This window comes from Brassica oleracea, chromosome C7 (assembly GCF_000695525.1).
Source record: "Brassica oleracea var. oleracea cultivar TO1000 chromosome C7, BOL, whole genome shotgun sequence".
NCBI lineage: Eukaryota > Viridiplantae > Streptophyta > Magnoliopsida > Brassicales > Brassicaceae > Brassica > Brassica oleracea.
In genome coordinates this window covers 26008661-26032756 of record NC_027754.1, presented here as the reverse complement: position 1 = coordinate 26032756, position 24096 = coordinate 26008661, and the positions used below count along the sequence as shown (strand labels likewise).

The 24096-nt window shown below is 37.9% G+C and overlaps 3 protein-coding genes across 3 annotated transcripts; 1 reads left to right on the top strand and 2 right to left on the bottom strand.

Moving 5' to 3' along the window:
* Window positions 1-7446: 7446 nt before the first annotated feature.
* On the bottom strand, window positions 7447-9352 carry LOC106302951 (zinc finger BED domain-containing protein RICESLEEPER 2-like). The gene is made up of 5 exons (XM_013739346.1): window positions 9178-9352; window positions 9008-9084; window positions 8415-8556; window positions 7883-8328; window positions 7447-7800 (listed from the first exon to the last, which is right to left on the bottom strand). Exons 3-5 carry the CDS (start codon window positions 8554-8556, stop codon window positions 7447-7449), a joined length of 942 nt encoding a protein of 313 aa, XP_013594800.1. The 5' UTR covers window positions 9008-9084; window positions 9178-9352.
* Window positions 9353-10748: 1396 nt separating this feature from the next.
* On the top strand, window positions 10749-12183 carry LOC106304095 (zinc finger CCCH domain-containing protein 61-like). Its single transcript, XM_013740483.1, has one exon. The coding sequence runs from the start codon at window positions 10814-10816 to the stop codon at window positions 11954-11956; it is 1143 nt and encodes a 380-aa protein (XP_013595937.1). The 5' UTR covers window positions 10749-10813; the 3' UTR covers window positions 11957-12183.
* A 5026-nt stretch (window positions 12184-17209) lies between these two features.
* Window positions 17210-23880, bottom strand: LOC106306602 (phospholipid-transporting ATPase 2). The gene is made up of 25 exons (XM_013743276.1): window positions 23756-23880; window positions 23169-23388; window positions 22863-23076; window positions 22653-22769; window positions 22470-22562; window positions 22204-22378; window positions 21894-22060; window positions 21686-21790; window positions 21366-21463; window positions 21125-21267; window positions 20916-21012; window positions 20661-20770; window positions 20402-20566; window positions 20137-20291; window positions 19932-20012; window positions 19716-19836; window positions 19507-19613; window positions 19303-19434; window positions 19013-19166; window positions 18717-18834; window positions 18459-18632; window positions 18315-18366; window positions 18092-18219; window positions 17826-17976; window positions 17210-17722 (listed from the first exon to the last, which is right to left on the bottom strand). The coding sequence occupies exons 2-25, from the start codon at window positions 23291-23293 to the stop codon at window positions 17396-17398; spliced, it is 3309 nt and encodes a 1102-aa protein (XP_013598730.1). The 5' UTR covers window positions 23294-23388; window positions 23756-23880; the 3' UTR covers window positions 17210-17395.
* Window positions 23881-24096: the final 216 nt, after the last annotated feature.

Genomic DNA, 24096 nt, shown 5'->3' with positions numbered 1-24096 from the left:
AAGAGTAGTAGCTAAAGAACAAGTTGATGGGATCCTTACACACTGTCATGGATCATCCTACGGAGGTCATTTTGCTACTTTCAAGACTGTAAGCTAGATTCTGGTGGCCACACATGTTTAAGGATACACAATACTTTATTTCAAAGTGTGATTCATGCCAAAGGAGAGGGAACATCACCAAAAGGAATGAGATGCCTCAAAATCCAATCTTTGAAGTTGAAGTTTTTGATGTGTGGGGTATTGAATTCATGGGACCATTTCCATCATCCTTTGGCAACAAGTACATCCTTGTAGCTGTTGACTATGTCTCCAAGTGGGTGGAAGCTGTAGCATGTCCCACCAGTGATTCTAGAGTGGTGATCAAGATGTTCAAAAACACCATCTTTCCAAGGTTTGGAGTCCCAAGAGTTGTGATCAGTGATGGAGGCTCTCACTTCATCAACAAGCTGTTTGAAGGTCTTCTCAAGAAGAAAGGTGTGAAGCATAAGGTGGCAACACCTTACCATCCTCAGACAAGTGGGCAAGTTAAGATCTCCAACAGGGAAATCAAATCTATCCTAGAGAAGATTGTGGGGACTAAAAGGAAAGATTGGTCTGACAAGCTTGATGATGCGCTTTGGGCTTATAGGAACCACACCTTTCAACCTTGTGTATGGAAAGGCTTGTCATCTACCAGTTGAGCTTGAGTATAAGACATTGTGGGCTGTTAAGTTACTGAACTTTGACATCAAGAGTGCCAAGGATAAGAGACTTCTCCAACACAATGAGCTTGATGAGATTAGATTTGATGCTTTTGAGAACTCAAGGATCTACAAGGAGAAAACCAAAGCTTTTCATGACAAGAAGATTTTGAAGAGAGAGTTCAATGCTGGAGATCAAGTTCTTCTCTACAACTCTAGATTGAAGTTGTTCCCCGGGAAGCTCAAGTCAAGATGGTCTGGTCCTTTCAAGATCAAGGAAGTTAGGCCATATGGAGCAATTGTGTTATGGAACAAGAATGGTGGAGACTTTACAATCAATGGACAAAGAGTTAAGCTCTACATGGGAACCACAACGGAGGAGAAAGGAATATCGGTTTCACTCTCCGACCTCGTCTCCGCCTAGCCAAAGGAAAACAAAGTCAAGCTAGAGACTTAAAACAAGCTCACTTGGGAGGAAGTCCCATGTCTATCCTTGTACATACTTCACTAGGAAAAAAAAAAAAAAAAAAAAAAAAAAGAGGCTAAGTGGTCGAGTTCCGACGCGGGGTCGAAGCCGCGGGTTCGATTACCCGTGCGCACGGAGCTGGAGAGAGCGCGAGAAGAGCCAACTCGGGTTTGCTTACCCGCGCACATGAAGCTGGTCGTCGACGACGAGTTCACGCGGGAACGGCGATGCGGGTTCCCACCTTGTCTTCCTACCCGTGTGACGACTTCATTACCCGCGCCCAAACCCAAACACCTGACGACCCGACCGGTTCAACCCTAAACTTGCCTTAACCGCGACTCTCTCTCTCTCTTTTTCACAAACACCAAACTCCCTAAAACCTCCCACACCAAATCACTTCATATCTCACTCAATTTTCCACCAAATCACTCCATTCTTTTTTCTAAATCCAAGCTTTCGCCTCTGTAGTCTATTTTCTTGATTCAACTCATCATTTCCATTCTTCCAGAGCAAGGTACAAATGGGGAGAAAGGATCAACACATGATGGAAGCTGAGAAGCAAGAGGTTGCAAAGCAAGAGACTGCTAGGACTGGAAAGCCTTTAACCTCCATGACTGCAACAGGAGGGACTTCTAGGCAACAAGCCTTGGCAGCAAATAAATCAAAAGCTCAAGAGAGGAGAGATGGAAAGCAAGTTGCCATTGTTGAGAAAGAAGTTGTTGGTGGTAAAAAGTCAGCTCCTCCCAAGAGAGCTAAGGAGCCAAAGGGCAAGGGGGCAGCTCTTCCTCAAGTGGAAGCCAGTGAGGACATCACTAAAGAAGACCAAGCTCCCCTCAAGAAAGCCAAGATGTCTTAGGGAAAAGAGGTTGATGTCGAGAGAGATAGGACCAAGAAGACAACAGAATCTGAGTTGTTTGAGCATTTGAAGAATGGTGTGTTTTGGCCTCCAACTAGATTTTCGGATATCAAGATTATGGAAGAGTTAGAGATAGATGAAGACATCAAGTCAATGCTGGAGCACATGAACATGCAAAGCTTCTTCTCTATGGCTCACCCTACCTATGAAGAGGTCTCATGTCAGTTCTCGGCATCATTGGAGGCCACCTTTCACACCTCTAAGCATGTGAGGAAAGGATGGGGGAAGATCAAATTTAAGGTCCATGAGAAAGTCCACTACATGACCTTCAAGGAGATTGGACAAGCACTTGGTCTTAAGGATTTGGAGGAATCATCCATCCCCATACTTTATGATGCCTACAAGGAAGAGAGCATTGCCAAACTGGTTTGGAAGGTGTTGGCGGGCAAGGATCGCAGGCCCAGCCGTGACAAGAATGCCTCCATTCGCCATCTTCAGTGTGCTATCTCCACAGGTTGATTGTCTACACCATCTTCCCAAGGAAAGAACCAGGAACTGTTAATGATGAAGAGCTACAACTTCTTCACCAAACCGTCTAACATTATGCTTCACTCCCTCAGTTGCCTCTTGTCAGCACTGATTTCTACAAGAACTTTGGAATGGTGGGATTCTTTGTGAAGCGCCTCATCCACTACAAAGAGTGGGCTTGGACAACAAGTGACTCTGAACCTTATATTGGAATTGGTGGCTTGATAACCCCATTGCTTGAGTACAAGGATAGGGAGATGATGTAACTGGTCCCTCCTTCTTGGATGGAAACTTCTTGAAGAAAGCTCAGTACTTTAGTGGAAGGTTCGATGGAGTTTGTGTCGACTCTTACCTACAGTCTACAAAGGATGTTGAAATGCTTCTCCCAAACTGGAACCTAACAAGCTTGAAGCAGCCATGAGCTATTAGCTTTGATATTGGAGAAGAACACTTCCTTGCACCCCATGGTCCTCTAGGCCGCATGAGCTCTCCAAAGAAGAAGAGAAGACGGCGGATAAATGTGGCATGTACCAGGAAGATACTGCTGGTTTAAACTCTGAGCTCCTCTATGGCCCTCCTCGTTACCACTTTGAGCAGCGTCCTGGAGCTTTGGCCAGTGGTCCCTTTCGCTAAGCTTATGAGTATATTGGCAATCTCCAAAGATGGAACAAAGCTCAGGACAGAACTATCTTCAAGCTCAAGGACAAGTGCAAGGAGTTGAGTAAGACTGTGAAGAGGCAAGCTGAAGCTGAAGCTCAGTTCATGAAGAAGGTGGTTGATATCCTGACTAGAGGAGCTGTAGCAGGATACTAAACAGCAGACCTTGACTTCCTTACCCCCCAGCCCCAGCCCTCAATTGGCCCTTTGTCACTCAGTTTTCCTGCCACTAAGAAACAGCTGCTCCGCCGGAAGAGAAACCCACCAGCTCTACCCTCCTCTTCAAGAAACAAATCTCCATCCCTTGCCTCAACAGATGAGGAAGCTGACACCGAGGATGAGGCAACAGCCTCTTCCCAAGCTCCATCGTGAGGTACTCCACCACCTTTCCATTGTATATACCAGTTTTTCTTTGCATTTATCCCTCTTTTAGGTATCTCCTTCAACTTCCTAACACAGAGACTGTGTGAACTATGTTTGGGGAAGGTACCAAGTATTTGATCATATTTTCTTTGATGATTTTGATTCTCATGCATTGCATTGTACATACATATATACATAGAAAAACCAAAAAAATTGAAAATTTTGAAAAACACAAAAAGAAACATGTAGTTGCATCACTTGCACTCTTAGGATTGAGTCTACAGCATATAGGTTGCATTCACTTGCATAGGGAGCAATGATTTAAAAATCCCTTGTAAAGAACTCATGCCTAGAACTCAAAGTGGCACCCAAGTTAAACATGTCAAGTAGCTTAAGCATCTCTTGAAAGCCTTGTATGCTTCGAACCTTGAAAACTGTTCTTGAAACTTGTTTGTTTGCTTGATATTGACATTGTTTTTAAAACCAGCTCCAAACTGATCTTGGCTTGAATTAACTTAATTTCTCATGCATATGGGCACTTGCATATTTGATCATGGATCTCATACACAATTGGGTTATCTTATTCCATTATGCCACTCTTTGTTAACCCAAATTGCACTCCATACCTTACAGCCCTAGCCATTCTTTGAGACCAAACATTGATTTGCATGAGTGAGGCCTCTTTTGATAACTTGTCATGTGCAAAATCTTGAGAGTATTGGAGGCGACATAGATTTGTTTTCATCTCTTGCTAGCATAATGAGCTAGCATTTGGAGATGGTGAGTGGGTTTGTGTTTTCTAAATATTAATATTTTGGGTTTGGGGAGTGAGAAAGATGAGAAGGATGAACTAAGTGTCATGAAAAAAAAAATCCTAGAGATAAAAGGAAAGAATGAAGCTCTAGATTGTGTACAAAAGGACCTTCCCTCTTATAAAAAAAAAAAGAGAAAAGAAAAGAGAATCAATGAGAAGGTGGGAAGGGAAATGAGAAAGAGTTAGAGCTAAGTGTTGTAAAAAGTGAATAAAAGTCCCTAGTTGGTTGAGTCAAAAGAAAAAGAGAGTTGTTCATTGGGTGAGTGATGTGAGTGGGTACTATTTTGGTTTTAAGATGGGGATAAAAAGGGTAGAACTTGTAATCACTTGGAAAAATGGTAGAATGATGAGAATGGATCTATGTATGCATGAATTGCTTCTAGTCTTAGATAAATTTTGCATAATGATCAAGCTCCTTGTTTTTGAGTGATAACCACCTTGAAATGATACATTTGAACTCTCCTCTTCATTCACATTAGACCATTGCTTACCTAGCCAAATGATTAAGATCATGTACCCATTTATGAGAACTCACCTTGTGTGTGTGTGTGTGTGAATCAATGTGAGAGCTGGTTGAAGGAACTTGTTGGTTGATGAGTAGTGCAATTTGTGTAGAGGCATAAGATTATTGATAGGCCTAGAGAAGCTAGAGTATAATAAGAGAGTTGCTCATGCTATTTGCTCTTTTTCTTTAGGATGTTAAGTTGAGTGCTAGGAAGTGTTTCTTTTGGCTATGAGCTCCCACCTTCAAACATCTCTCTCTTATGAGTTCTTGCAAGTTCACTTGAGGACAAGTAAAGAACAAGTTTGGGGGAGTTGATATTTTGCATATTTGCATTGTTTTATCCATCCATTTTTGCACATAATGATCATATAGATTAGGAATTTAGCATCTTTAGGATCAATATTGCATTCATATGTCTTTATCAGGTGTTGGAGTGTCCTATGGAGTGATTAGAGGTGTTTAGAAGCATTGTGGTTCAAAAAGGGATGAAAAATGAACATTGGTCAAGTCTGGCGAGTCCGACGCAGGGTCGAGGCCGCGGGTTCACCTACCCGCGTAGCCAAACCAGGAAGAGACGGCGACGTTTGGCTAACGCGGGGTTAAGCACGCGGGTTCCCTTACCCGCGCGCACAGAGAGAGAGCTTCGTCGACGGTCTGACGCGGGGTCGAGTAGAGCTTCGCTTCGTCGACAGTCTGACGCGAGGCCGAGCACGCGGGATCGTCTACCCGTGCGCACGGAGAGAGAGCTTCGTCGACGGTCTGACGCGGGGAGAAGGACGCAGGGAGTCGTACCCGCGCGCACGGAGAGAGACAGCATCGACGGTTTGACGCGGGGTAACCAACTCAAGTTGTCGCTCGTGATTTCTACCCGAGTCGCGTCTTTTCCTTAGTCGAATTTAGACATTTTTAAGGGCATTTTAGACTTTTTAAAGGAAGCCATTAGGTTTTCCAAGGAGTTATAAATACTCTTGTAATCCCAAAGTTGGATCTTATCTTATTTTCTATCTAATCAAAAAACACTTTTAGGTGAAATATCTAATCTTGATCATTATCTTTTGTGATTGCTTGATTTCTTGAATCATTAATCATGTTTAGACTTAGATCAACTAGTGATTTAGTGTCTACCATGATAATGAATGAGTAGCCATCTTTGGATTCATGGGTTAGGATGATTAAGATGATTAAGTGATGATCTAGAATGTTTAGAATAGATTAGTGTGTTTCTTTGTTTGATTGAGTGATCTTAATGCTAATCTAGAGTTGGCTATTTCAGATTAGAAATCTAGACATTTCATCGCCTGAAAGGTGTTCGATGAAATGTCTGAGCCAACTCAACATGCTCTTAACTTACCCTACCAAAGATATTTGATGTTGGGGGAGTTTTGATAGTTGAATGATCTGTTCTTAATGATTGCTTGATTGACACAAACCAAAGAAATTTGATGTTTGATCAATGAGAGTAAATGAGCTTTTGTCTTGACAAAGAACTAGCTTAGAATTGTTATCTTGACTTAGGAAAATGTGTTGATTGAAGCTTGCCATTTAGATTAAACCTTAGTCATCTGAAATCAAATTTATATACCCATGGCTCCTCTTTTATCTATTTGCTTGAAAGTTGCTAGTGAATTGTATTAGATTCTTATTAGCTTAATCAAATCACTTCAATACATTGAATGCATTTAGCTTAAGTATAAACCTGAATTCTCTTTGAATCAAAACACTTAAAAATGGATTGACATCTAAAATACTACTTTGATTTGAACCTTGGACCCTTGAAAAGTCCATATCAATTGTTCAAAATTTATTTGTGTAACTAAAGATGGTTGTTATTATTGTTTTGATGTATTTTTCGTACAATTATTTCTTATTCATATCGAATATATTCATGAGTATTAATATCATCGAAAGAAATTTGTCTTTTAGCAATATTTTATGTTTCTCTTTTACTTTCTTGTTCTGATCTAATGTATTTACAAGTATTAATATCACCCGATTTCAACAAATTTAGCTCGTAATCTACAATGTAAAAATGAGGAGAGCCATTTTTACTTTGAAATGCACTAATAGATCATATATGCATTACGCAAATCATTTTATGGAATAATATGGTATTTTGTTTGAAGTTTAGTATTAATTAAGTTATTTTATTTAAATTTTTATATTTTAGTAGAATATTTTATTAATTAATATGGTTGTAATATGTTTATATATGTGCTAGTTATTTACAAAAGATTTATGAATTCAAAGTACTTATGACAAATATAAAGACCATATTATAAAATACAAATAGTTTTGAAGTTGAGTTTGAAGTTTTGTTTTTGGAGAAGAACACATTTAAACTTCAAATATAGAATTTTGGAAACTTCAAAATAGAGTTATGGTACGAACTATGGGAATGAGATATGGTTCGAACTATGCGACTCAAAACAAAGAAGCTACTTCAAACAAGATGGTTCGAACCAAATGCTTATTTATCCCCTAGGCATTTCACATAACAGAAACAAGCAAAGTAGCAAAGATCTCATAATAGAAACAAGCAAAGTAGCAAAGATCTCATAACAGAAACAAGCAAAGAATTCATGACATGAATAAATCTAGATGAGATAACTTACTCATCGGTTCAAACCCACGGAGCCAGTTTCTTGTACAGATGAGAGCTTGCACATTGGATGGTAGTAGTCGGCTCCTGTACCTGGTAAGGACCCAGCTTCCAGCACTAAAAGACAACTCTGAAGATACAGTTGTAATGGGAATACAAAGCACATCAAACGCCATACGAGACAACTCCTTAAACCGAGCTTTATTGTTTTTCCAGTATTTTAAGACATTTAGTTTCGGAAAGGCAACCGTATCCATGACCGGTTCAGCCAAGTACACATCTAAAGCTGTTTTTCCTTCTCCTGCATTTTGAGTAATTAATGCATAAAACCCCTGCATTATAAACATGAAAAAAGTGATTAAGAGAAAACCAAGTACCAAACCAGTGACTAATGAATAATGATTGACTACTTACACCATAACCAGATGGTAAGCTATTCTTCAATGTGGTTTCTGAAGCTGTTGTAGTAGTGGTCTTAGTATTCTTCTTATACACTCTAAACAGCTTTTCCATCTTCTTACGGATACAATCTATTTTAGCCTTGCTTGTTACTGGGTTTAGAGTGTTATAACAGTACTCTAAGCACTTGAACTTCAACTTTGGATCCAAGACAGCAGCAATTGAAAGTATATCACTGTAATCATCCCAGTATTTGTCGAATTTTAGCTTCATGATCTGCACCATTTCACATATTGACTCATCTTCTGAAGTCGCATGATCTCTCAACCAACTTTCTATTTTCCACACTTGCATAAAGTACAAGTTCGCAGTAGGGTATGAGGAGTCTGAAACCAGTTTTGTCATCTCAACAAATGGAGACAAAAACTCACTGATGAGTGCTCCTCTTGACCATTCCAAATCTGAAGGAAAACACTTATAGCTTGGCTCAACTTATCTCCTACAATACTAAAATTCTTCCAACATATCGAGTGTCTACGTTTGGTACCTCTAGTATGAGCAACACTCTGGACAGAATCATCTTGTGCTTTCTGATCAGCTTGTGCATTCTGATCATCTTCATTCTCAGCCATTATGTCTTCCACACTCAAATAGTCATCATCGTTTAGGTTCAAAATATCTGCATCCATCTACACAAAAGAGAACAAAAGAGAAAGCATCAGTTAACAAATAAGAGAAAGCAAACAAGAGAAAGCATCAGTTAACAAATAACTCAACAGCTTCAATCAGACATCATGCCTACATCTTCCTAAAGCTAGTAACTTCATCAGCCACATAACAACAACACATTTCAATCTCAACACTCATCAAAACCAAAACCACAACACCAGTGACAACAGTACACAAGTAACAGCTGCAAACAAGAGAAAGCAAACAAGAGAAAGCATCAGTTAACAAATAACTCAACAGCTTCAATCAGACGTCATGCCTACATCTCCCTAAAGCTAGTAACTTCATCAGCCGCATAACAACAACACATTTCAATCTCAACACTCATCAAAACCAAAAACACAACACGAGTGACAACAGTACACAAGTAACACCAGTGACAAAATTCACGAGAAGATCACGAAACAATACCTTCGTGAGAGGTCAACCAAGAGCTGCAACAGCATCTCGCGAACTTCCTAGCTCCAGAGTCCAGACCCGTAAAGCACCTGAAAAGTTCATCAAAGATTATTAACCATTTCATGTTTTGTGCGAGAACAAACCGAAATTAGGGAACTAATCAAAGATTGTAGCTTTTCAACCTTTAGTTCTGCTTCTATGCCAGTGATGGCTCGACCCACAACCACAAAAGCTTGTTTCTGGTCATCGGAGGGATTAGGATTGTTTTTGGCGTAGATAGCCTCAGAAGTCAAAGGAGAATCGAAGGAGAACCGAAGAAGAACAAAGACGAGGAAGAAGAATCGAACACAAGGAAGAGGAATCGAAGACGAGGAAGAAGAATCGAAGAAGACGAGGCAGAAGAATCGCAGAAGAGCGAGACTGCAAAGAAAAAAAATAAGATCGTGTTTTCCCCAATTTCTCAAACCCTAGACATTTAAGTTTATTGGGTTGCCCATTGTCCAAGTGGTTAAACCCAATTTTGTCCATGAATGTAATTGGACTCGTTCATTTGGACAAACTTTAATTATGGTTCAATATGGGTTTGTCCATTTAGGACCATATCGATCTGGACATCTCTACTTAAAAGTAATCTATTTCCAAATTTCTCTAATTTATATGTGCTTTTCGATAGATCACCTTAAATGTGTTTAATTTTAAATCAATATCAAACCGAATCTCACGTTTTAAATGGGTATAACAAACCTTGTTTGGATTAAAACTCAACTGATCACGACGTGTATCTATATTTCACTTCAACACTGCATCAAATTTAAATTCGGATTGTAATATGATAGCGATATTAACAAAAAAAACTCGCGAAACTACAATTGAGACGTGCGTAATATGATAATTAAAATTTCAATATACGCCCCGAATTTTTGTTCGAATCAGCATTTATAAAACGTCTTAGTGTAGCATTACACTGGATATATTTTTAGTTTTCGTGATCTATATATGTATACTCTAATTAACGCATATATATATAGGGGATTAGGGGTGGGCGTTCGGGTTAGGTTCGGATCTATTCGAGTTTCGGGTTTTTGGGTTTAAAGATTTCAGCCTCATTCGGGTATTTCTAAATTTCGGTTCGGGTTTGGTTCGGATCTTAGCGGGTTCGGTTCGGGTTCGGATAACCCATTTAAATTATTTTAAAATTTTTAATATTCATTATATCCTTAAAATTTCTCAAAATCTATAAAACCAAAAAATATATTACATATAAATTTGTATAATACATGTCAAAATACCTAAAATTAACGTATAAATTAGTTTGATTTGAAAATTTGGATAGAAAATCAATAGATATTTCAAGTATGTTAGTGTTTTGAATATATTTTAGCTATTTTAGACATTTATTTTTAACTATTTATGTATATTTTCAAGTATTTTAGACAACTTAATTATATATTTTGGATATATTTTGGATATTTTTAATATATATTAAATCTAAAAATAAGTAATATATTTAGGTATATAAATCTATTTCGGTTACATTCGGATACCCGAGATACTTCGGTTCGGATCGGGTTCGGTTTCGGTTCTTTAGATACCAAAATTTGAACCCGTTCAGATATTTAATCAATTTCGGTTTGGATTAGGTACTACTATTTTGGATCGGGTTCGGTTCGGTTCTTTGGATCCGGGTTTTTTGCCCAACCCTAATATATATAGACAACAAAGCATCTATCATTTTATCTTACATTATCACTTCCAGTCTCTGTCTCCAAACCAAAGCAAGATAATAAAACTTTCTCTCTCGTCTTTAGCCACGTAGTCATGGACGTCGAGCATCACAACTCCGGCCACATCGGTAGACCAACGGTGGTTATTCCATCGAGAAAGCTTCTTTCCTCCGCCAAATCTCCCTCATCGGCTTCTAGTCCCCGTCGCGACGGTAACGATCAGAAAGACTATCATTACGACTCTGACTCCGACGATCCTTACGCCGGAGACCATTTCCGAATGTACGAATTCAAGATCAGACGGTGCACTCGTAGCCGTAGCCACGACTGGACCGACTGTCCTTTCTCTCATCCCGGCGAAAAGGCTCGTCGCCGTGACCCTCGCCGGTATCACTACACGGGTGATGTCTGTCCTGAGTTTCGCCACGGTGGTGATTGTAGCCGTGGTGACGAGTGCGGCTTCGCGCACGGCGTTTTCGAGTGTTGGCTCCATCCTAGTCGTTACCGTACGGAAGCTTGTAAAGACGGTAAGCAGTGTACGAGAAAAATATGTTTCTTTGCTCACTCTCCGCCGCAGCTTAGAGTTCTTCCACCGCCAGAAAGTTTCGTCTCCGGCGGTGGCGGATCGGCGTTGTCATCACCCGCGTCGGTGTTAAGTAACAAGAGTAATGGGTGTTGTGTGTTTTGTTCCCACTCTCCGACGAGCCCTCTCTTGGGTTTAGCACATTCACCGTCGTCGTCTCCACCTCTATCTCCGGCTAATAAAGTCGCTGCAGTTTCACGGCTGAGTAGCCACCGATCAGCCGTGAAGTACAAGGAAGTTCTAAACGAACTGATTAATTCTTTAGATTCCTTTGGTCTCACGCAAGCACTCACCGCGGCTTCTCCGTCGTCTATGGTTACCATGCCTGTTTCAACGGCGTCGATGCTTGCCTCATCAAGTCTGAGCAACCATTATCATCACCGTCTTCCACCGTGGCTTGACGTCGGAGATAGAGATCTTCAATTTGCTCTTTCACCTTCTTCTACTCCAAGTTACCTCAATGGCCAGCTTCAGCTTCAGCTTCAGCCTCCGCCGCCGAGCTTTTTCAGTGAAGAGTTTACACCACGTGGTGGTCGTGTAAGCGATTTCACGGCGACTGCAACTGCAGCGGCGGAAGCTAGGGATAAGAGTAGCTTTGAGATTGGTTCTAATGGCGATCTTGATCTTGGATGGGTGAACGATCTACTGACATGATCAATGTGAATGGTCGGAGAAACTTCCGACGGAAAGAAGTATACAGTGGCGGAGTACCGCGGTGAACGATCTACTGACATGATCAATTTTTACGATTTTTTTCATGAGTGTTAATTAAGAGACTGTACTATGCCGTGATTTTTAAAAAATATTCCTCTACCTTAAAAGAAAAAAGAGTCCATAATTTTATTGTAATATTGATCTCTTGGAACTTGTAATATTTTCAATATTGATCGAATTCCTATGTAATGTTTACTTCAAAATATTCTGTTTAATAGTAAAAAAAAGTGTTGTATTTAATTGTTTATTTTTTCATTAATGTCTTATACATACATTCTTAATTGTAGAGTTTTCTCACGTCGGTTTTCATTGAACAATACTTTTTTTAGAGCGATTCACTGAACAGTACATCATCTAATTGAAAAAAAAAAAATTCCTTAAAAACGAAGCGAGTAGTAAAACATTCAAATAATAGCATTATATTTCCCTCCGAGTATATTTAGTGGAGGGATAACGTTATCGTTAGGTTTCGTTTGTTGATAATGGAACTGATAAACTAGTCCCCTACCATTTACTACAAATCTTTAAGTCTGCAATATTAGAGCAGCATTATCCCTAAAATTCACATTGTGATTTCTTAAATTTTTTTTTTTAATTTTTTTTGTCAAATTAAAAAAAAAAATTAAAAAGCGCACCAATCGCGGACCACCACGTGTCGGTGGAGCTTGCAAACAGTGCAAAGAATCAACAACGATCCTTACTGAAGCCTTTTAGACCGGTTTTTATGTTTTATGTGGGATTCAAGGGTTAAAAAACCCTTTAATATTCTGCGTTGCTGATGTTCTCGTGACACTATAGTTTCTTAAATAAAAAGAAAAAGAATAATATTTATCTCCGCTCCGAGAGCACTTTGTTTCCTTGGAGAAATACTTATCTGAGCGACAGCTGTACATTGCAGACAAGTGTTCATTATTCGTATAAATACGATTTGTGTATAAACAAATGTGTATTGCACAGTGATCATGTGCATCGTATATACATAAATAAATATAAACATAATAGCAAATATACAAAGGCTGTGTGTCGGGGTGTGATGGTGTCAAGTGGACCGCATGACCCACCAATACTTATTAGTTCCCATTCTCATCTCGATGGGACGATCAGTCCTTTAGATGTCCCCCCGAGTCATATTTCATTATCATGCATTACATATATACATCCATACGATGGAACAAGGACAGTGGGCCAAAAACACCATAAAATGGACCCAAATAAATCTTGGATTTAAATATTGTGGTACATGGAACCTCGAACTATTCACTTCTTCTTCAAGATTTTGGTGCATTGTATCTTGTATGTACTTCACTTCCCATCTTTTTCTTGACTTTTCTGATGGAGTGTACTCGTTGAGATGAGAGCACCATGGTAGATGAATAATACAATGCGAAGAGACTAAACAGTTGGACGTTTAGTGAACAAGCTTCTTCGTGTTGGCAGCATTAGTTAGTTTATAGTCCGTGGATGAGATTTTGTTTGAATTGATTATATCGTAGAGTGATAAAAAAAAAAAAAAAAAAAAAAAAAAGATTATATCGTAGAGACAAACATGATATTTAGCTAAATCACGCTTCTTATATATGGGTCATAGACATGAACTGAGGCTAAATAATCTCGAGTATTTATCGGAAAGAATGTGTTATTGGTTTATATATTTTGATTGATTTAGAAAGGGAAAATCTCCAAAATAGCACATTTCTAAGTTTATATCACAAAAATAGCACTCAAAAATTAAAATGACCAAAATAGCACTTTTCTAAGTTTATCCTTTGAAAATTTTAATTTTTTTATTTTTCAAAATTTGAAATCTTATCCCCAAAACCTCATTTCTCAACTCTAAACCCTAAACCCTAAACCCTAAACCCTAAACCCTAAACCCTAAACCCTAAACCCTAAACCCTAAACCCTAAACCCTAAACCCTAAACCCTAAACCCTAAACCCTAAACCCTAAACCCTAAACCCTAAACCCTAAACCCTAAACTCTAAACCCTAAACCCTAAACTCTAAACCCTAAACCCTAAATCCTAAACTCTACCCTTTAACTCTAAACCCTAAATTTGTGACTTTTGATAAAACATTAAGTGCTATTTTTGTGACTTTTGACCTTGAGTGCTAGTTTGAGAACAAAAACTTGATTTAGAAATCCATATAGTATTTATAAATCCAGGTAAAATATGCAAATCTGGAGGTTTTCCCTCGGATTTGAGTCTTTGTATTTTTAACTAAAAAATCCAAACAAATCCATTCAAATCCATTATAAAATCAAATATATTAGTAAATCCGTACGATTGAATAACACTTGATTTGATACAGAATTTATGAATCATTAAACCAATAACACATGACTTTAATACAGATTTGAAAATCATAGAACCAATAACAGTAGATTTAGTTCGGATTTTCAAATCCATTAAAATACAACAACCAATAACCCTTACGAAGTATATCTTGCTATGTAAAGCGTCTAGACTCTAGAGTTGTGAAAAAAAAGTCTAACACAACTATTGGTTTATGGATCGATCTATCTAATCTAGATCCACAACTAAATCCTGCGCCATTAATGTGCAAAGCATTATTGTTCTATAGTATTATCTTTTGTTGCATACATACAATTTAAATTTGTTGCAACCTAACTATGTACCTTAACATATATATATATAGAGAGAGAGAGATATATATAGATATAGATATAGATATGTACCATGGCATCATATGTTATTCTTTTTATGGCCCATTCTATATAGGAAAATTGAATATTCAATACTTTCGATCGGTGAATAATATCATCACTGATATATAACATATTTGTCTTAATAAGATTTTGCACTTACAATAATAGTCAAAGTTATTTGTATTAGTTATGATTTCCGGAAGGAATGGATGATGTCTAGCTACTCATCAAGTCCGTTCGGAAATTTTATTAGTTTGAATAAACGTAAAATTCAGAAAACTACTACGTACTGTCACTACAACGAAACATTATATTTTTTGACCAAAATTATTACCACTTTAATTGATCAAAACGATTTGTGACCACAAACCGACAATTTAATGAAGAGTAAAAGATGTGGACATAAAGTGGCAGTAATTAACGACGAAAAGAGATGATTAGAAAATGGTCAAAACGTTATGACCAAATATTGACAATTAAAATATGGTCAAAAACGTGGTCAGCATTTGATCAAAAAGTCGTCGCACTTGTTTTCAAAATTAGCTGTTTGTGGCCGTTTAGATAGTGGTCAGAAAATGTCAAAATTTTGATTTTTGCGTACGTTTACAAACTAGCCGTTCAACACACGATCTCTATATAAATAATGTACCTCATAGTAGGCGATTCACATAAACTACGAAAGGAACACACTGAAAATGTCATCAAATATTTCTAATTTTCGTTCTTGGATGAACAATCAATGGGATTCCAATGGACAGATTTCAAAGGAGTTTGCGGAAGGGCTTAAAGAATTTATGTGATTCGGAAACCAAGATATTACTTTGAGAAGAGGTAAGATGTTTTGTCCTTGTATTCGTTGTGATAATAGTAAATTTATTCCCATAGAAAGAGTATGGAATCATTTGTAACAGATTACAATGTTAAACATATTTTTGGCTAACTATAATTGTCAGTTAATTTTTCATTTTCATCTTGGTAAGATCATTGAAAATGGAGGGGAAGAGCCTGGCATGCTAGCATTCCTTGAGGATGCTCATAGAAATCGAAAGACTGGTGGCATTTGTGACAAGAAGGTGAAGCAGATTGTGGAGACTGTCAAAGAGAAGATAAATGATCAGCTAACTCAAGATAGATCAACTGAGACAAACCATCTTACCCAAGCAGAGATCAACACTCTTGTTTTAAGGGTGAGTCAATTGATGTTTCTATAGTTAGCAAATTTCCATAATTGCTAGATGAAAATGAACATGCCACTCAAGAATAATTATGTATTAGTTACCATGCTTCTGTTTTGTAGTTATCATGCTTCTGTTTTGTGGTTAAAACTTTAGTAATGACCAATTGTAACTTGTTTGTTAACTATAAGACACAACTTATTCAGCCTTTATTTAAGTATTTTGCTAAAACTATTTCGAACGCTATTATTTAGATTTTAATTATAAAAATATTTGATTTTGTCATTTATTTATATTAAATACAATTTTGTTGATTAATAAAAAAACACTAATAGATGGTTAGAATGTCGTTAGAAAATAAGTGGTTCAAAGTTTGTCAATAATAAATTGTCACAAGCCGGTCAAAAAGTAATCAAAACAAATGGTCACAGAGTGGTCACCAATTCATCATATAAAAAGGGTTAGAAACACGTCACAAAATCGTCAACATTGTTGTGACCAGTTTATGACGATAATTCTGACGAAATTACTGACCATTTATATGGTCAATAATTATTGACCACTTCCTGACCAAATCCGATTTCTGACGGAGTATTTTTGACGACTATAAGTGGTGAGAAATGGGACAAAAATGCTTGTTTCTGACCAATTTCTTTCTGATTAAGTGGTCACAAATTAAACAATTTCTTGTAGTGTGTTTTTTTTTTTGTTCAAACTTGGCAATATCGGTATAGTGGGATGATATTCAAACACATTTTTCCTTTTTTTTATTTTACATTTTGGAATCACTTTAAATTGTGATTTGTGACGACTAGTTTCAAAATCTTATTATAAAAAAAAAATTGTATCAATATTTATATTTCTGCTGCATATAATTAATATACATATTTGATGGCCACTGGTAAATTATGTAGGCTATAGTCTTATCTAATAACATGGTTGACAAAAATAAATAGGTTATTCTTGCTGACTAAAAGGTTTCTGGACTGAGATACACCCTTCTCAGATCACGAATCAAATTATCTAATATGGTTCTGTCCAGAAGCAATTTAAGCAAGAGCTTTGGTTCAAAGATTTTCACTGCGGTTGGTTGCAAGTCGCAGATCATTGTTTGTTTTGATGCCATGCAGTCGCGACCACCGCAGATCATTGTTTGTTTTGATGCCATGCAGTCGCGACCAATCGCAGGCTCCATCGAAAAACAACGACTAAAAATTAAAAGAAAATTGATCACACAACTGGTCGCAAATAAACGAACGAGACACAGGTAAACGAACGAGACACGTAATTTTAGTTGCAGGTCGCGCAGCACGTAAACGAACAGGGGTTTTGTCGAACAAGAGGACGCGAGTTTATAAGACTACCTTTCAATACCTGATAAATCCAGTAAAGCGGTCTATATACAACTGTTCTAAACAAGTTTCCCATTTCTTTCGTTTTTTTTTTGGCTTTCAACTGCATTTCCAGTTAAGATATGTGACGGACCTTTAAAAATGTGGGGAAAAAGAGAGAAGAAAAAAAAAACTCAAATCTTTTTAATTGTCTTTGCAGTTTCGGGTATAACCAGAGGATGATGACAATCTTGACTGAGACTGGAAAAACTCGAAAGGAGCTCCAGGGCCAAATGAGCGTCGAGTTGGGTTTGGAGATTCTGATAACAGAGGCTCGTAAACCGGGCTTCGGATGGATACTGGAGACACGTCCTTCTCGATGGTCCTCGGTTGCGTTTCAATGTTACCTAGAGTCAGTATTGGACCGCCCATACGTTCAGCTTGTTGGAGTATATTGATCTTGCTGGGTCTGTATGTGTAACGGTAGTACTTCAATGCGAATATAGGACCCATCCCTGCTCCAACTATCAGCTGCACAAGAGAATAACGACAGGGGATTATTATTATTATTCCTAGGCTAGGTGGTTTGTTAATGGAGATTTAATAGTAGGAGATGACTTTGATTGACACTTACAAACATCGTAATCCAGTAAGAAGGTTGAGAACAAAGGCGGAACATGATCGTGTACATTCCCGATGATGGTATGGCGCTGAAGAGAAAGTTTAGGACATAGAATCCGACCAGATTTCCCCAAATGGAAAGGTGTTGCAACACCGTAAAGGAGCTGGCATCGAACAGGAGAGACAATAATTATTAAGCATCGGTGTATGTATCATAAATATGCACATTCAAAAAGCGATGTATGTGTGTAACCCAGACGCAAGGGTAAGGAGCTGTACTTGGTTTCTTGAGCGACAACAAAAGCCTGAAGCCATATACATCCAGAGAGAGCTACCATTCCAAGCTCCTCCATTTCACTTTTCTCATAAGCATATGCGTGAATAGTTATTACAAATACAACAATCGCCTGCAAATAAAATACCAGATTTCAGATTCTTTTTTTTTACATGGGAAAATGAACAAAAGCCTCATTTTAAGTAGATTTGAGATGACACTACTCACGTGAAAAAGGGATCGACCAAACCACCCCGCAAATGTGCTTGGATTGAGAAGCCTGGATTGAGAAAAAAAACATGAGAATATACAGATATATGCATTAACCTATGAAACAAAGCAGATTTATACACAAAATTAGTCAATGCATACCTTCCAGCTTGGCAGTAGAATAAAATTTGAGGATGTTGCATTACTGTCGTTTCACTAAGATCTTTATCAATTACACTAACTAGAACAGGAACACTGGTGTAGAAAACGTTATAAGCCATCAAGCTAACCGAGTTGAAAAGACTGGTTCCAGAAACGCCTGAAATAAACGAGAAGCTGCGTAGATTCTGTTGTCAGTATTTCAGGAATGCTACTATCTAATGAAAACTCAAATCATATCTGAGAAATTAATAAACTTACAAAATCTGGATGAAGCATATCAACAATGATTTGTAGAAGGAATACTGGGACAAAAATGCCGTCCGGTTATACGAATACCTCCCATGAACAAGAATCAGTCTTTTCAGAAACCTAAATCCTGCATGCAAACGCAAAGATCAGTCCATCAAGAACCAATTATAGCTCTTTCGATAGGTTAAAACAGTTCATCTGTAAACAAGGACTACGTATCAAAAATTCAGAAGCAGTTGGAGGGAAAAAAATGTATGTGATATGTATCTTAAAGTTAATATAAACGATCTTGCTAATGCTCTTACTTCCAATGCTATAATCTGCAGCTCTTGCTGCCTGCAGCCCTTCTCTTCCGCTAATGCCGACCCCAATATCAGCTTGCTGTATCATTCTTACATCATTCCCACCATCACCAATTGCTAGGGTTCGATAATCACAGGATTTTAAAATCTCAACTAACTGTAAAGGCAAGAAAACAAGTTCAACCAAAACATCACATGAGATGATGAGCACTTCAAGGCCACTTTGTAACAAGATGAACAGAATGCCTGAGAAAAAAAAGTAATAAGAAAGCACCCAAGGTTGGGAGGAATACCTGAGCTTTTTGTGAAGGTGTGACACGGCAACATATGGCTGTCTTAGAAAGTATAGCTAATTCAACAAAATCCTTGCGATGGTGTTTCAGAGCAATTTCTAGAGCCCAGCCATCAATAACAAATGCCACGTCCTGTACGACCCATTAAATTATTCTCTGATACAGGTGATAGTAAGGATGCAAAAATTCAAGAGAGGGGTGAACCTTAGGTTCTGAAGTTGTAGTCCGCATTGTAAGCAAAACCCTCTCCAAACTCCTAGAAACATCTTCTTCGGTTTTTCCATCAATCAATAGAAGTTGACCTTTAGGCTCTGATATAAACATGATTGTTATGGTAACAAGGCATGATAAGTAGCAAATAGGTAAAACATCCCCACGTAAATAACAAAGAAAAAGAAATGATCCCAACTTACCTGGGGAGATAAAATTACATGAAAGAGCAATCTGTATAGCTGTATTCTGCTTATCTCCAGTCAGCATCCAAAAGTTTATCCCTGCTTTTCTAAGTGTCTCAATTGTCTCCGGTACACCATCCTACAAATAATCAGCAAATATTTATAAGATAGTCCTCTGGTACTTATAATGCTACATTTTGAAACTCTCTATGTCCTTAACATTTAAAATTTTACCTGCAACCGGTCTTCTATTGCAGTGACTCCTAGAATATAAAGATCGTGTTCTAACAGTTGACACACCTCTGCAATTCTCCACTGTGACACGAGAAAAGCATCATTTGAGGCAATCAAGTGCATCGACTTAATTATACTGTAGGGTTAAGCTTAGCATACTTCATAATTGCTTAAAGTGAACAAGGAAAAGAGTTTTTCCAATTACCTCCCTATCGACTAGAACACTATTAGCCTCTTTAAACTTTACTGACCACTCTAGATACTCATCTTCTTCCAGTTCACGCCAAGCCAAACACAATGTTCGGAGCCCCAACTGGGCATAGTGTTCAACAGCTTCAGCAATCGTTCTGGTTTGCTGACCTAAAAACATAGTCGGAAAAAGAATTGACCATCAGCTCCGAGCACATTCTGTATCATATTGTATCACAGTTCTTCCTCGTTTCATTTTGATAAAGGATACGTTAACTCACCAGTACGTGCAGAGGGAAGGATTGATTCATCTGCACCTTTTGACAAAAGAATAATTTTTCCATTCTGACTGTCTTTCACTACCACTGACATTCTTTTTCTATCTGACGTGAATTCAAGAATTTCCAATACCTCATAACGAATCATCTCACCATTAAACATGAGTTCTGCGTTCGATAAAGAGGAAAAACAGAACAAATGAAGGCTAATTTTTAGATACATATTCCATGAAGAGAAAAAACGAAATGACACCACTATTACCTAGAAGATTAGCATTTTTGCCGACAAAGACCATATGCAACTTCGCCGCAGCAATTACAAGAGCGTCCTCATCCTGAGATTGGGCCTTGTATATAATATCTCCAGCTTTGCTATCGGATGGAAATACCCACAAAAACAAACACAATGAGATTGAAATTCCTAGATAAACAGAAATATGATTTGTGAAGTTTCTTTGCTTGACTGACAAAACAGACATTAACAAAATTTAAACACTAAAACGAAGTTGAAAATTACCTTCGTACAGGTATAACTGTGTTGCAGATGGCCATAACTGTAAGAAATCGGATGACATCTGTAGAGCCACTGGTGATGGCATCTAAAAGTTGTGTATCTGATCAGAAAATCAGAATACGTTAGAAACAATACTCCTTTGACGCAGACTCATTGATGCAGAGTGTATACGTTAATATATTGACACAAATACGCAAGGAGAAGTATGAAACCTTTTAAAGCATCCCCATTCTCATTCCCATAGAAAATGCCACCTATACAACATCTTCTAAATATCATCTTGTTGTCTGTCAGGGTCCCAGTTTTGTCGGTCAAAATGTACTCTACTTGCCCAAGGTCCTCACTTATTGCTGTGCTGCCACACACAAAAAAACACATAATGTAAAACCAAATCGTGAGATTAAATTGTTCACAGGTGAAATATGAGGTAGTCTGCCTCTATCCTGAACTTACTTTGCTGCATAAGATGCTGTACCAGTCTCTTGATCTACCATCTCCACATCCCATTCTATAAATTTTGCATAAAGGCCCTTAACCAGATCTAGAGATACCTGCCGCAGAATTCAACGAGATGCTTAGCAGAAACAAACAGGCTTATTTTTTATACAAATGGATTATCTTCAAAATCAATATTGCTCCATCAAATATTATGACTAAGCCCCGATTTGCAATCCAATACCTCTTTCACACGCCAAAACGCTTAACGCACTATATCAGAGCTAGAAAGGATGCTAGCAGAGTTTAACATATTATAGCTAGGAAGTTAAAACTACCTTAATGGAAATGGGTATCATGATGGAACATAGAAGCTCAAACCGCAAAGGAATTACAAGCAGCTCATACCACGGGGCTTCCTCCGGATACTGCACATACCATTGCTGAAAAACACAACAACCAAGTTCGTATAGTCAGAACTGCCCAACTCTACACTAACAAGCGTCAATATTTATTATGGACATGATATAGTATGAGGAATCTAACCTTTCGTGCTTCTGTATCCTTCCAAACATTTCCAGCAACACCGAGAACCATAACAACGACAATTTGGAAAACGAATATTGCTCCAGTCAATTTATCAATCATTGCATCCATAGCAGTAATTTTTGGTTCAGCTACACCCCTACACATACCAAGCTTGGTTTGGTTGCCTATGAAAGTATGAAAAATCATGAAAAATTATCAAATATCAACTGAAATATATGACAAAACATAGATACTAAGAATGCATGGTCCTGAAACTTAGAAATCTATTTTAAAACCAAAACAAGCCATTTATAGAAGAAATCATTACCTGTATATACAGATACTCCACAAGCCCACTCCGTATTTCTCAAGTAACAGGACTGAAGAAGAGTGTTTTTTATAGTTAAAGAACAGACGTCATTGTCGATAAATGGGGGAAATAAGCGCATGTTCGCATCAAATCTTCGAATATCCTTATCTGGAATAGGACATTCAATCACACCCTGAAAATAAGGATAAACATAACAAGAAATCATTTCACAGGAAACAAAATGGAAAGCCAGGAGCGGTATGATTCGTTACAAGAAGTCACACCTTCATTTTGTGTAACAATTCTAAATCAATTCCCACGCATGCTGAAGGTATGACTCTTGTTTTAAGATCGGTTTCACCGTCTAAAGCAGCAGTCTGCATGTATGAGTTCATTTTTTAGCGCATTTGAAAGTGCTTAAGAAAGGTTACCAAGAGTGGATTGCAGCATAAATAAATTAAGTGTACCTCTACATAGCAAACACCTTGTGGATCTGAGGTACCAAGCAAAACTAGATCACAAGGGACTTCATCATTCTCACGCAACCAGACAATATTGCCAACTTGTATGTCCTGTGCTTGGATCTACAAACAAAATAATAATACAGCTAAGCCAAAATATCTTCTAAAAAAGTCACTCGTCAGAAAAAACAAAAATCTAGCAAAATTGATCCATACATGCTTCTTGATCCCATGTTTGACGATCCAAACCTCTCTCTCATTTGCTTTCTTATCTGACAGATACCTGTGGTAATCATCCCAAGCTTCTTTGGACGCGGAGACGGCAAATATGAAGATCAACGGACCCCATGTACTTGCAGGATTGACAGGGGTTATAAGTGACCATAGCTGAAGGCATGCAATCAACAAAAAGTACTGGTTCATGAACCGGCTGGAATAAAAGAAGAAGAAATGTCGATCAGAGAAGAGAATAATGATGATTAAACTTTCTAAAACAATAAAATCAAAAGGAGTCATCATCACCTGAATTGCTCCATCAAGTTCTTTGGAAAGAAATTCCACAACGTATACTTTGTGTTTGACATACGGTTATCACAACAAAGCTCCTTTGAAGCCTCATCATCGTTTATGTAAACAAAACGCTTCATTTTTTTTTTGTATTTTCACTTGGAGGCAAAAGGTTTCTTCTAGAGTTTCATCCTCAAACTCCAAGGGGCTGATTGATGAAGTTTACGCACATAAACTGCAACAACAACAAAAAAAACGAACTGTGCTTGAGAAAACTTAGCAGATAGTCACATTTCACATTAATCCGACGATCGTTAATTATAAAATCCACCAGTGTTCTTGTTCACTTGAAGAACTCAGTAAAACATTATAAACGTCACAAGAAATTAATAAGGTAATCAGATCATAATCAAAAGCCAGAGATCTATCAAAACCGCAAGTCAAATCTGATTAAATTCCACAGATCGTAATCAGAAGAAAACCTCGAAACTATAACCGATTTTGTTTTTTCAGATAATCTAGCTAAATGAACAGAGGAAAATTATTTTAAATAAAAAGAAAATCAGATTTTCAAATTCGTATAAGATTGAGCGATGCGTTACCTTGTGGATCACAGGGAGCTCGATTTTCGCCGGAGTTCGGAGATTCCTCTCTCGCCGTGGTTTCTCTTCGGCTCGGTTAAATGTTCATTAAAGACGTAAAGGAGAAGGTAGCGACGGTGCGTTTTGTTGACTTCCGTAGAAATAGGCCCCACCCACCGTTGATTTGTCTCTGGCGTTTACGTTAATTTAAGAGACAATGTGCGTCGTTTTTCCTCCTAAAAAAACGGCATACGTTCTCTTTCTTCCCAAAAATGTACATCGAGATTTGGATCCCTTGCCATCTCCGAATATACCTTATTCTTTGTCACCAACAGTTTTTATCTGTCAAGTCTTTATAATTC

Bases quoted from the DNA above. Each gene is read 5' to 3' on its own strand.
- LOC106306602 (XM_013743276.1), bottom strand. From the start codon at position 23,293: ATGAAGCGTTTTGTTTACATAAACGATGATGAGGCTTCAAAGGAGCTT. The intron at 21,464-21,685 runs GTAGTTTTAACT...ATTCTGCGGCAG, and splicing joins TGATACCCATTTCCATTAAG to GTATCTCTAGATCTGGTTAA. The intron at 17,977-18,091 runs GTACAGCTCCTT...GTTCGATGCCAG, and splicing joins GTTGTCGCTCAAGAAACCAA to CTCCTTTACGGTGTTGCAAC.
- LOC106304095 (XM_013740483.1), top strand. From the start codon at position 10,814: ATGGACGTCGAGCATCACAACTCCGGCCACATCGGTAGACCAACGGTG.
- LOC106302951 (XM_013739346.1), bottom strand. From the start codon at position 8,556: ATGGATGCAGATATTTTGAACCTAAACGATGATGACTATTTGAGTGTG. The intron at 8,329-8,414 runs GTACCAAACGTA...GTTTTCCTTCAG, and splicing joins GAGTGTTGCTCATACTAGAG to ATTTGGAATGGTCAAGAGGA. The intron at 7,801-7,882 runs GTAAGTAGTCAA...TTTATAATGCAG, and splicing joins GCTTACCATCTGGTTATGGT to GGGTTTTATGCATTAATTAC.